Here is a 13,067-nt window from a genome sequence, read left to right as displayed (position 1 = left end):
ACCACAATATTGTAAAGCAATTAGCCTCCAATAAAAAAAAAATTTTTTAATAAAAAAGGTCAGAAAAACATATGGAAAATATTCCATCTCAGTAGTAATCAAGATAATCAAAGCAAATTAAAGCAAAAAGGGGTTGTGTGGTGGAGGCATTGTGGGGAGTTTACAAATAGTTGCAGACCTATTTTTGATACCCAGAACTGATTTTGGTTTAGGAGCAGACCATCTCATACTTTCCTGATGAATATTTTTTTAAAAAAATCTTCTTTAGAGCATCTTCAAGATACGTTTCACCTCTAGAAGTTAATCCTAAGGAAGTGATTCATTGAGCCAAGAAATCAGCTAAAGGAACATTGATGTTAGGAATTTACACAATACTGAGGCAATTGAGAACATTCTAACCATTCAGCACTTGGGAATTGGTTAATACATTATCATATAATTAAACAATGGAACATGATACCATCATTATAAAATGACATTGAAATAAAATGTTTAAGGAGCTAAAATACTGTTTCTTGTGTGCTATCAAATGAAAAGACCAGATATCCAGATTTAAGAGGTTTATTTCTGTGTAGGGTTATGTGTAGTTTGCATTTTTCTTATTTTTACTCACCAGTCAAGTGGGCCTTAGGAAGCATCACTCTGAACAAAGCTAGTGGAGGTGATGAAATTCCAGCTGAGTTGTTTCAAATCCTAAAAGATGATGCTGTGAAAGTGCTGCACTCAATATGTCAGCAAATTTGGAAAACTCAGCAGTGGCCACAGGATTGGAAAAGGTCCGTTTTCATTCCAATCCCAAAGAAAGGCAATGCCAAACAGTGTTCAAACTTCACTCATCTCACATGGTAGCAAAGTAATATTCAAACTTCTCAAAGCTAGGCTTTAATAGTACATGAACTATGAACTTCCAGATGTTCAAGCTAGATTTAGAAAAGGCAGAGGAACCAGAGATCAAGTTGCCAACATCCGTTGGATTATAGAAAAAGCAAGAGAGTTACAGAAAAACATCTACTTCTACTTCATTGACTGCACTATAGCTTTTGACTATGTGGATCACAACAAACTGTGGAAAATTTTTCAAAAGATGGAAACCAGACCACCTTACCTGCCTCATGAGAAATCTGTATGCAGGTCAAGAAGCAACAGTTAGAATCAAACATGGAACAATGGACAGGTTCCAAATCAGGAAAGGAGTACATCAAGGCTGTATATTATCACCTTGCTTATTTAAATTCTGTTTAGAGGACATCATGCAAAATGCCAGGTTAGATGAAGCACAAGCTGGAATCAAGATTGCCGGGAGAAATACCAATAACCTCAGATATGCAGATGATACCGTCCTTATGGCAGAAAGCGAAGAACTAAAGAACCTTTCGATAAAGGTATAAGAGGAGAGCGAAAAAGCTGGCTTAAAACTCAACATTCAAAAAATAAAGATCATGGCATTCAATCCCATCACTTCATGGCATATAGATGGGAAAACAATGGAAACAGAGAGACTTTATTTTCTTAGGCTCCAAAATCACTGCAGATGGTGACTGCAGCCATGAAATTAAAAGATGCTTGCTCCTTGGAAGAAAAGCTGTGACCAACCTAGACAGCATATTAAAAAAGCAGAGACATTACTTCACTGACAGAGGTCTGTCTAGTCAAAGCTATGTTTTTTTTCAGTAGTCATGTGTGGATGTGAGAGTTGGACTATAAAGAAAGATGAGTGCTGAAAAATTGATGCTTTTGAACTTTTTGGTGTTGGAGAAGGCTCTTGAGAGTCCCTTTGACAGTAAGGAGATCAAGTCAGTCAATCCTAAAATAAATCATTGAATATTCATTGGAAGGACTGATGCTGAAGCTGAAGCTCCAATACTTTGGCCACCTGATACAAAGAACTGACACATTGGAGAAGACCCTAATGCTGGAAATGATTGAAGGCAAGAGGAGAAGGGGATGACAGAGGATGAGATAGTTGGATGGCATCACTGACATGAGTTTGAGCAAGCTCCAGGAGTTGATGATGGACAGGGAAGCCTGGTGTGCTGCAGTCCATGGGATTGCAAAGTGACTGAATGACTGAACTGAACTGAATTACTTTCCAGTATCACCAGTATTTTAAAAATATTTTTTTATACTGAACATGTATAATGAACCCCCAGTAGTGGGGTTTGGGAGTGGAAGTCAAGTTGAGAGAATCTTAACAGATTTCAATAGCTGAAAGTGCTGAAAGCATCTGTTGTTCTCCTATTTAAGAAATATAAACCTTTAAAGAGCTCTGTCTTAGTAATGTAGAAGCTATTCTCACTGTAAAAAAATCTTTAAAACGCAAAAAATCAATAATTTCTAGGATTCCTAAGTTATACTGGTGACTAAGTGTCTCAAACTGTAAGATCGTCTATATCACATTATAACTACCACAGAGGAAAATCTCTCTCTACTAGTTACACATTTCCGGGGTGTCTTCAATATCACTTGTTGAAGGTGATGGAAACTCTTCTGATAGCTCAGGATCACAACTGCGCACCATGATCTGGGTCCACAGTATATGGTACTCTTAGCTCCATGCGGCTTGGGCACAAGCATGGTGCTTTCTAGTTTTGGTAGTAAAATTTTTAATCTTCTTTGTGTTTCTTCCCTGGCTGACAGCTGTTATTTCTTGATATAGTCTATATGTCAATATGAATTAGCCCCTCCACCAAACTCTTGTTACAGACTTCTAACATGTGGTAAGTTTGGAAACCACGTGACCAAATTAAGAAAATAAATGGGGTCCAAAGGAAAGTTTGAGAGATTCTTTTAAGAGTAAAATGTATACATTTAATGCAGGTATTTTGTAACATTTACTTGATGCTGTGTATTGAAGACCATCCCCAGGAAAAAGAAATGCAAAAAGGCAAAATGGTTGTTTGAGGAGGCCTTAGAAAGATCTGAGAAAAGAAGAGAAGCTAAAGGCAAAGGAGAAAGGGAAAGATATACCCATTTGCATGCAGAGTTCCAAAGAATAGCAAGGAGAGATAAGAAAGCCTTCCTCAGTGATTAATGAAAAGAAATAGAGGAAAACAATAGAATGGGAAAGACTAGAGATCTCTTCAAGAAAATTAGAGATATCAAGGGAACATTTCTTGCAAAGATGAGCACAATAAATGACAGAAACGGTTTAGACCTAATAGAAGCAGAAGATATTAAGAAGAGGTGGCAAGAATACACAGAAGAACTATACAGAAAAGTTCTTCATGACCCAGATAACCACAATGGTGTGATCACTCACCTAGAACCAGACATCCTGGAATGCTAAGTCAAGTGGGCCTTAGGAAGCATAACTAAAAAAAAAAGCTAGTGGAGATCTTAGCTACCTTTGGGAGTCAGCTACTGAGTCGGGGGAAGGAGGGACCTCTGAGTAACTGGCAGTATTCTTTTTCTTAATCTGTTTTTGGTTACTTAAATGTTTTCATTTTCTGAAAATTCACTTTGCTGCATGCTTACAATTTGGGTAGTTTTCTGGCTGTATATTAACACATCAATAAAAAGTTTATTGTGTAAAAATTAGGCCCTTCTAAGTATAAAAACAAAATACTGCACTTTGAAAAATTATCTTTGAGCTAAAATGAGTTAACGATTCTATTGGTTTCTTAACAACAAATACTTTACTTTGATGCAAATGGAGACTGCACTTTATCAGCTATTTATTCTCACAAGTCCCACCTTCTCTTGTGAAATGCAACAAAAAGTCTGGGGTCTTTAGTTGGTCTCCAAGGCAACTAAAATCTTATTCAGAACTGATGTTTCACTGATCAATGCAGTCAGTCTTTTGTGGGGTTTTGTGGTTTGTTTTTTTTTTAAGTGATGATATGTTATTCTCCTGCTTTGCTTATTACCAAGGGCTGTACACGCAAAGTTGTTTTCAATCATGCCCGACTTTCTGTGACCCATGGACTGCACCCCCTCAGGCTCCTCTGTCCATGGGATTCTCCAAGCAAGAATACTGGAGTGGGTCGCCACGCCCTCCTCCAGGGGATATTCTCAACCCAGGGATAGAACCCACATCTCTTACATCTCCTGCTCGGGCCGGCGGGTTCTTTACCACTAGTGCCACTTGGGAAAACCAAGGGCTGTTGAGAGGGTCAAATAAGGCACTGGGTGAAGGGGGTTTAAGTGCCAGACTAACAGTATCATCATCAACACCACCCTCATCATCACCAGGTTTGATTATTTTTAACCTAGAGTAGAGATAATGAGCTTCTTCAAGATGCTGTCTCACCCTATGGTTATTCTTATTTCTTGTACCATGAACACTAGACTGTCCCCAAATTTAGCTAGAATACCCAGGTCAGAGAGTGTGTGTGCATGCTCAGTCATGTCTGACTCTTTGAGACCCCCTGGACTGTAACCCTCCAGGTTTCCTGTCCATGGGCTTTCTCAGGCAAGAATGCTGGAGTGGGTTGCCATTTCCTCCTCCAGAGAATCTTCCTGATCCAGGGATTGAAACCATGTCTCCTGTGTCTCCTGCACTGGCAGGCATGTTCTTTATCACTGAGCCACCTGGGAAGCCCAGGATGTGTGGCAGACTTGCTATTTACGATCCACAGTGAAAGGAACCATCACCAATCAGTGCCAGCATTCTTTTTTCCTGAGCTGTGTTTCAGTTGTTTAGATTTAGTATGTGAGGGCAAGCCTGTTTTTCCATCCCTGACACAAGCACTAAAGCTATTTCAATGAAGGTAAAGTTATAGATTTGCAGCACTGGGTGATAAAAAGTGTTGTAAGAATGGTGTAGACCAGTGTTGTCAAGGGCTTATTCTTTCCACCATCTCATTGGTTCGCACCACCCCTACCCTTCACCCAAGCTGCACATCCAAGCTTCATCATGGACTCCTCCATCTTCACTTTCCATTCTCAAGCATCCAACAACCAATCACTGCCTTACTTGACTTCCTATATTGTTATCGAAATCTTTTGGTCACTCCTAGTTTAACCTCTTACTTCTTACTTGAATGATTGTAGTTGTCTTTTATTTGGTTCCCCACCTTTGACTCTTCCCTGCTCATACTTGCCAAATTGATCCCATGAGAAGCATCAGTCTGCTGTCATTCTGCTTCAAGATGGCCCTCAACACCTGCAGAAAGAGACCAAGTTCCTTAGCATGGCACAGGGGCACACAGGCTCCTTGCCTGGTCCTGGTGCATGCCAGGATTAGGAACTTGATTCTGTTTCTTTCTCTCTTATTGACTGAGATCTTGCCTCTGCGGTCTTGCCTCTGGTTGGCTCAGTGGTGAAGAATCCATCTGCCAATGCCGGAGACACAGGTTTGATACCTCGGTAGGGAAGATCCCCTGGAGGAGGGCATGGCAACCCACTCCAGTATTCTTGCATGGGAAATCCCATGGACAGAGGAGCCTGGAGGGCTACAGTCAATGGGGTCGCAAAGAGTTGGACACGACTTAATGACTAAACAACAAAAACAACTTGCCCCTGTATTTTTGCCCATAATACCTTCTTTGCCTGAAATTTCTCCCAGCCTGCTTTCACTTAGCTCTTCCGCACTCACCTGTTAAGAATCAGTCAAGATGCAGCTTTACCCAAGAGGCCATTCCTAACTCCTCCTGCCTGAACTGGGATAGTATTAACCTGGTGTGTATCTCCCTTCTTGTACATGCAACATCGTTTTCATCATTTGTTTATAGAGCTGCCTCTCCTCTGAATGATGGCTTGCTGAGAGTAGGGACAGCATCTGTTTATTTTTGTGACTGACTCAAAGTCGAGTCTTAGTAATGGTTTCTTGAATGGATGAATCCAGGCATTGGCCAGGTCTATAATGCATGAGAGTCCAGAAAAACCATTTATCAACAACATGCCAGAGATAGACCTGTTTAATTGGAACTGTTTTAAATGGGCCATCCTATCTGCCATCAGCATCACTGGAGTGTCATTACCTCTAATTATCTTCCTGAGTTTAATGGATACTTAACAAGGTAGAGCATTACAGGGGACATTTTATTCCTCTAATATTTCTGTAATATCATATTCTACTATTGCAAACTCAAGATTGTAGCCTTGTGGCCCGGGAAGGTAAAGCGTAGTTTGTTAAGAGGAAAATGTTCTTCAGGCATCCCTGGAGTATTCAGAATGAATTAAGAACCTTCTTGGCAAAATATATACAAAATACTCTCTCCCTTCCATTTATTTGTATCTAATATTCTTTAATATGTGGAAAGTGTAAGGATCAGTCAAAGACTGTAAATGTTACTGATGAAAAGAGTCCTGCAGTGTGAAAGACATGAAGTTCAACCTCATTAATCACTCAACTATGGAGGCTTTGGGAGCAGACGTTGGTAATGATTAAAGAGATCACAACACGTAAAACAAAAGAAAAGCCACCTCATGTGCCACTGTCTGAACAGGTGACACCAAACTGGACCCAAGTCATTGACTGAGGTGAGAAGGGAGCACCCTTGTTTGGGTCCAGTGAACAGCTGGTGAGATCTAATTTCAAACTTTGAAAAGTTGAGGCAACAGAGAAAGAATTTGCCTGCTAATGCATGAGACACAGAAGATTTGCGTTCAATCCCTGGGATAGGAAGATCCCCTGGAGAAGGAAATGGCAACCCTCTCCAGTATTCTTGCCTGGGAAATCCCATGGACAGAGGGGCTTGGTGAGCTACAATCGTAGCCCAGGCACTTTTCATGCACTATTTAATTTCTGCCATAAACCAGTGAGGTAGTTCTGTTTTACCACCACATCTTTACAGACAACAAAACTAAAGCTGATAGAGATAAACCCTAAGGCCTGAGGTTTTTGGGTGGCAGAGCCAGGACTAAAGTCCAAATAGTCAGACTCTACTCCCACCTACATTGTCTGGTTGTACCACCAGCAGCAGCACCTGGGAACGTTTTTGAAGTGTAAGCTCATAGACTCTGCTCCAGACCTATGGAATCAGAAACTGGGAATAGGTACAAGGGATGTGGGTTGTAACAAACCCTCCAGGGGAGTCTGTGCATTTATGGGTGAGATCCATCGCATTATACTGCCATGCTGTCTATTAGAGCAGTGCTTCTCCAACGTTGATTTGTATGCAGAACTTGAAATGCAGACTGATTTAGTAAGTTTGGGGGTAGTGCCTGAGGCTCCGCATTTCTGACCAGCTCCTGGTGATGCTGAGACCGGTGGTTTGCAAACTTTGCATGATAGAATGCAAGCTTCAGGAAGCCAGATTGCTTTGTTCTCCACTATCAACCAGTTTAGGAGAATACCTGACCCACATTTTCTGTTGAACGAATACACCATGAATCAGTGGGCCTGCATGTCTGAGTCATAGATGGTTGATTTGGTATGAATCTACTACTAACTTGAAATGCATCTTCCCAACTAGCCTTTCCAAAAATAAGATCACCTCCTGCCATTCATTTACCCTCAGGAACTGTCATGTTTTCCAGTGACTTTATGAATGTTTTACTGTCCTAGTCTTCCAAGTGAATAGGGCACTTTGGATTCCCCAAAAACAAATGAATGCATTGTATGTTTTGGAAAAGGGATGGAAAAGTAAGATATGAGAGGAGCAGGATGTGGGAAGGAGGTGAGAGAGGATGGATGAAGGTTGGAAACAGTTTAATGAAAAAGGCTTCCCAGGAGATGAATGGTTCACAGCTGAGCCTCTGAGCATTACTCCCAATCCCTTCCCACCTTTGGGTTAAGAGTTGGAAAAGCAACGGACCTCCTTTTCCACTCCTTTCCCAGAGTTTGTTCAAACTTATGTCCATTGAGTTGATGATGCCATCCAACCATCTCATCCTCTGTCACCCTCTTCTCCTCCTGCCCTCAGTCTTTCCTAGCATTAAGGTCTTCTCCATTGAGTTGGCTCTTCCCATCAGGTGGCCAAAGTATTGGAGCTTCAGCTTCAGCATCAGTCCTTCCAATGAATATTCAGGACTGATGTCCTTTAAAATTGACTGGCTTGATCTCCTTGCTGTTCAAGGGACTCTGAAGAGTCTTCTCCAGCACCACAGTTTGAAAGTGAAGCATCAATTCTTTGGCGCTCAGCCTTCTTTATGGTTCAACTCTCACGTGGGAGAGTTTAAATAAAAGTTGATATAAATATTATAAAGCCATTTTTAACAAACAACAACAAAAATCATACCATAAACCTTGAACTGGAATGAAGAGTTAATGAATTGCTAAAGTATTCAATTGGACAGACAAAAATAACATAAGCACAGAAACAAGGGGGTAAAAAGACTGCTTTCTAAATCTCCAGTGAGTCAGAAGTAAGCTTCTGTACACCTTTAATAACATCTGGGTCCTTAGGGAACCAACTATTTTGTAAATAGCCTGTAACTCTTGCTTAGTAAAACACTTCGGCACAGTCAATTCTTTAGGTATCTGGGTTGGCTGAACATTGATATATGCTGTGTTGATTGCAATGGTTGGGTGGCAGTGATTTATAAGAAATGATTCCAAAAATTGATTTTGGAAACATTGCAAAACTCAAGAACAAGACTTCAGCTTGTTGCACTTTCTGCCAGAATTTCCCTGCAGAATTGAGAATAAGGCTCTGCTATATTAAAATGGTGGCATAAATATTACTTTGTTTGGTTAAAATTTAAACAGGTTGTAATGAATAGATACGATGGCTCTTTTAGACATTACTACATTTAAGAGAGGAAACAGCAGAATAAGAGAAAATGACTTCCAGGCATTCTCAAAATTAGTATTTTACCTAAAGTTATTTTGAACTAATATTCACAGACTATGTAGCTGGGACAACTTAATATTCTAAACAATGACATATCCCGTTGTTCGAAAAGGAGGAATATGTACTATATATTAGAATTTCATGACTGGCTGATCCAGGGTAACTTTTGATGTAGAAAATCCGATGATCCCTTAAAGAGTAGTCTCCTACATGATTGTTATTATAGCTCATTAATTTAGCCTATAAAATGTATAACCAAAGTTCTATGCACATGCCTTTTCCTTTGAATGACTGAGTGTAATTGCACTTTTCTTCACTAAAACACTGTTTTCTAGAGCAGTTTTACGTTCACAGCAAAACCGACTGGAGGACAGAGATTTCCCATATCCTCTGCTGCCACACATGCGTAGCCTCCTCGTTATCAGCAGTCCCCATCAGAGGTGTATGTTCATTACACCTGATGAACCTACGTTGACACACCATAATCACACAAAACCTATCATTTACATTGTGTCTCACTTTTGGTGTATGCTCTGCACATTTGGACAAGTATATAATCATAAGTATCAGTCATTATGGTATCATACATCCTCTGTGTTGTGCCTGTTCATCCCTCCCCACCCCTGCCCACAATCATGTGATTTTATCCTTCATTTTGTTGATGTGGTGTATCACATTGATTAACTTGTGGATATTGAACTATCCTTGCTTCCCTGGAATACATCCCAGTAATCATGATGAATTATCATTTAATGTATTATTGAATTCAATTTGCTAATACTTTTTTGAGGATTTTTGCATCTACATTTATCAAGGAATTGACCTCTAATTTTCTTTCTCTGTTTCTTTTAATAGTGTCTTTGGTTTTGGTAATGCTGGCCTTGTAGAAGGAGTTTGGAGGTGTTCCCTCTTCAGTTTTTTGGAATAGTTTGAGAAGGATAGATATTAACTCTTCTTTGAATGTTTTGTAGAATCCCTCTGCCTATCTATAAGACACTCAAACCTCTTTGGGCCTTTCTGAAGGTGTAGCAGTAAAAGGAACAATAGCAACCTCTCATCTCTCACTGACTTTTTCTTTCTCCAGTAAAGTTGATGCCTTCACCCATCCCAGAAGTGGTGTGGAACTTACCTTGAATTTTCATGGTTGGCACTTGGAGGCCAGTATGGGCTCTTCCTTGTACAACAGCATGACCACAAAGGCATGAATTCTGCTTCCTACCAGTTCGGACATTTTGAAATGCCAGAAGGAATTATTGGTTGCAGTGTGTCTGCAAACAACTGTTGCAGTGAAAAAAGTTCCCTGGGAGAGCTGGAAGAGAGGTGACCGTGGCATCTAAATGTCCACAGAGCCTGAGAGAGGATGGCCTGGAGTGAGAAGTTGCCAGTGGTGGCCAGAGATGGCCACCAAGTGTGGGGCAGGAGCCAAGCCAACACTGTGAGGGCAGGAAGCCCATATCCTGGACAGAGCCACACCCAAGCGCAGCTTCTTCAGGGACCACTGACTCTTCTCTTGGAAAAACTGCACCTTCCTCTCCCAGGTATTTAGGGTCTGGGCAGGCAGAATTTGCAGAAAAAGCTGCATCCCAAACCAGAGCCCCATTGACCTGATGCTCTCCCCCAGTCAAGGGAGTTCACGTTGCCCAGCAACAGAAGAGTCCAGGTGGTTGCTCTGAGAGATGATGGGAGCAAGTACCGGCTCTCCACTCTGACCCTGTCCTTGTGCATCTCCCCTCCTCCCAGCAGGGGCTCTTCTTTAGCCAGAGCTATGGAACATTGTGGAATTCATCCCTGGTACATGACAAGAGAAGGCCCAGGTAGACTTGCCTTGCCCCACAAAAGGTCATCTAGTATTTCTTGTAAAATACCTTGCAAATGTAGGTACAGCTCTATGTTTTAAAATACACTCACATGCATTAACTCAGTAAGACCCACATCAGCCTAGAGAAGTTGGCAGGGGACATGTTATATAATCCACACCATTTCCAGAAAAAAAAAAATTGGAACACAGGGTTGGAAAAAGTACATTTTCTTCCTGATTTATGAAAAAAATCTTATAATTACATAGAACTTGAATCACAGCTATTTACACATGTAATGAATTGTCTCTTTTTAGAAAGATAAAAATGCATGAAGCTTGTACTACCACAGAAAATCCCGAAGATATGGCCAGTGTAATTATAGGGTATGAAATAAACCTTGCAGCTTACTTTAAAACTCCCTTTGATAAAAGCTTTAGAGAGAGAGAGAGAGATCAGATGTGCAGAAGCTTAGAAGAGAGGATGGTGGAGAAAAAGGGAGCTAAGAGAAAATGATTGGCAGTAAAGGACAGAAAAGTCTGTGATTGAGATTTTTAGGGCAAGGCAGGATACACTGTAATCTAGAAATGCAAAAGCAACTTTAAAAATGTGCCTCCAACACACTGCATGATGTAGCTCCCCAGGACCACGTGGCATTCTTGGAACAGCGTGTACTTGCCCCTGTTCTGAAGCAGGAAACCCTTTCAACAAAATAAGATCCATTCAATAAACATAAATTTATCAGAGGCCCAACAAGTGCTATGTATTTGCCGGAAGCCTAATGTGAATCAGCCACAGTTTAAGAAGCAGGTGCATCAATTACTCATCACACTGGAGTAGGATAGGGGATTGAAATGGATTTCCTGGTCTTATATTTTGAAGAGCTTGAGTACTGGCTGCCTGATCTGAGAATTAACAGGTATTTTTGCTGTCTACATAGCTGCATGTAACTGCAATCTATTTATTGGGAGGGGAGTCACTCCATGGAGTCAGTCTTCCTACAGAATGAAGAATGGGTATGAGTTTCATCTATGCCGGTTCTGAATCTCCCTGTATGGCTTTTCTTTTGTATTGTAGTGTGTCACCACAAAGTTAAGCAGCATTGCCCCTCTGACTTAGTTTTCACAGAATCACTGGTCCTTCAAGCAGAAGGGACCCCAGGGACGGACTCCCCTAACCTCTACCCAGCACAAAAGCCCCTTTCCCAAAGTCCTAATGACTGGTCATACAAACAGGAGGTAGAGTTCTGCCTGCTTCCTTTATCTTCCCAGGAGTGATAGCCTTTAGTACACACACCTCGGCATATAGCACTTGGGGAAGTAAGGACCCGCCAGGCACATTTTCCTGGGCAAAGATGCTCCCAGAAACCCTGAAAAGCTTCCATGCCACCGCACTGTAAAAGCACTCTCATAAAGCAGATGTTTTTTAGCTTTAATTTTTGTGAACTCTCAGATGGATTTGGCTAAACATCCCCAAGCTTTCTTCATAATTGCTACAGTAGGTAATTTGTACCCGTGGAAACCGTAATTTAGAGCTGTTAATGAAAATGGAGTCTAATTTTTAAAAAACAACAACAACATCTAAACTGAGGCTGGGATAAAAATAGAGTACTCACAGGTGGATTTTATCAAAGTTTTCTTTTACCTTTCTCAAAGACAAATATTACTTTAGTTGCAATAAGAAAAGAGCACACGGTCACATGCAGTCTTGTAAGGTATTAACACATTCAGTGAACTTACCTGCAACCCTTCAATGGCTAGTTTGAGGATTGAAGGTGTCAGTTTGGAGGCTTGTTTGAAGGAGAAATTACTCCAGTCTATAATTAAAATGAAACCATTTATCTGAAGCTCCGGATCTTCAATAAGGACTTCCAGTGACAGCAGGATGGCCCGGAGAATGTCTGTGAAGGAGTTCCTGCACAAAGCAGAAAGAGGCAGAGTGTGAATATCAGCAGATGATGGAACTCAATGTGTGGAGCCCTGGTCAGCTCACTCTGCTCCTCAAGCCCAGCCTGCAGGCAACACCGGTGTCCTCTCCACAAAGTGACTGGGAATACAGTGACCAAACATATATACAATGGAATACACTCAGCCATGAAAAGGAATGAAATTGGGTCATTTGTAGTGATGTGGATGGACCTAGAGCCTGTCATACACAGTGAAGTAAGTCAGAAAAAGGAAAACAAATATCGTATATTAATGCATGAAACTGATGAACCTATTTGCAGGGCAGGAATAGAGACGCAGCCGTAGAGAATGGACTGTGGACACAGCTCAGGAAGGGGAGGGTGGGATGAACTGAGAAAGCAGCACTGCCACGTGTAAACAGATAGCTAGCGGGAAGCTGCTGTATGGCTCAGGAGCGCAGCTCAGTGCTCTGTGAGGACTTAAAGGGGCGAGGCTCCAGAGGGCAGGGAGGTATCTATACATATAGCTGATTCACTTTGTTGTACAGCAGAAACTAAAGCAACATTGTAAAGCAATTATTCTCCAAAAATGAAATTTTAAAAAAAAGTCTATTCACCACCACCATCTCCCCAGGTAAATAAACTTCATAGGAACAATACACTGAGAATCACAGGATGGAACCTCCC

The 13,067-nt window shown here is 41.1% G+C and overlaps 1 protein-coding gene across 1 annotated transcript in view; it reads right to left on the bottom strand.

The window, feature by feature from the left end:
* CLVS1 (clavesin 1) overlaps positions 1–13,067 on the bottom strand; it is a 147,065-nt gene that overhangs the window by 85,005 nt on the left and 48,993 nt on the right. Inside the window, exon 2 of the mRNA XM_068983840.1 lies at positions 12,214–12,388. Coding sequence (XP_068839941.1) covers positions 12,214–12,388 — 175 coding nt within the window. The remainder of the gene's footprint in view (positions 1–12,213; positions 12,389–13,067) is intronic.

Source organism: Capricornis sumatraensis, chromosome 11, assembly GCF_032405125.1.
Source record: "Capricornis sumatraensis isolate serow.1 chromosome 11, serow.2, whole genome shotgun sequence".
Taxonomy (NCBI): Eukaryota; Metazoa; Chordata; class Mammalia; order Artiodactyla; family Bovidae; genus Capricornis; species Capricornis sumatraensis.
Note: the sequence above shows the minus strand (reverse complement) of the source record. Positions and strands in the feature narration are given on the sequence as shown.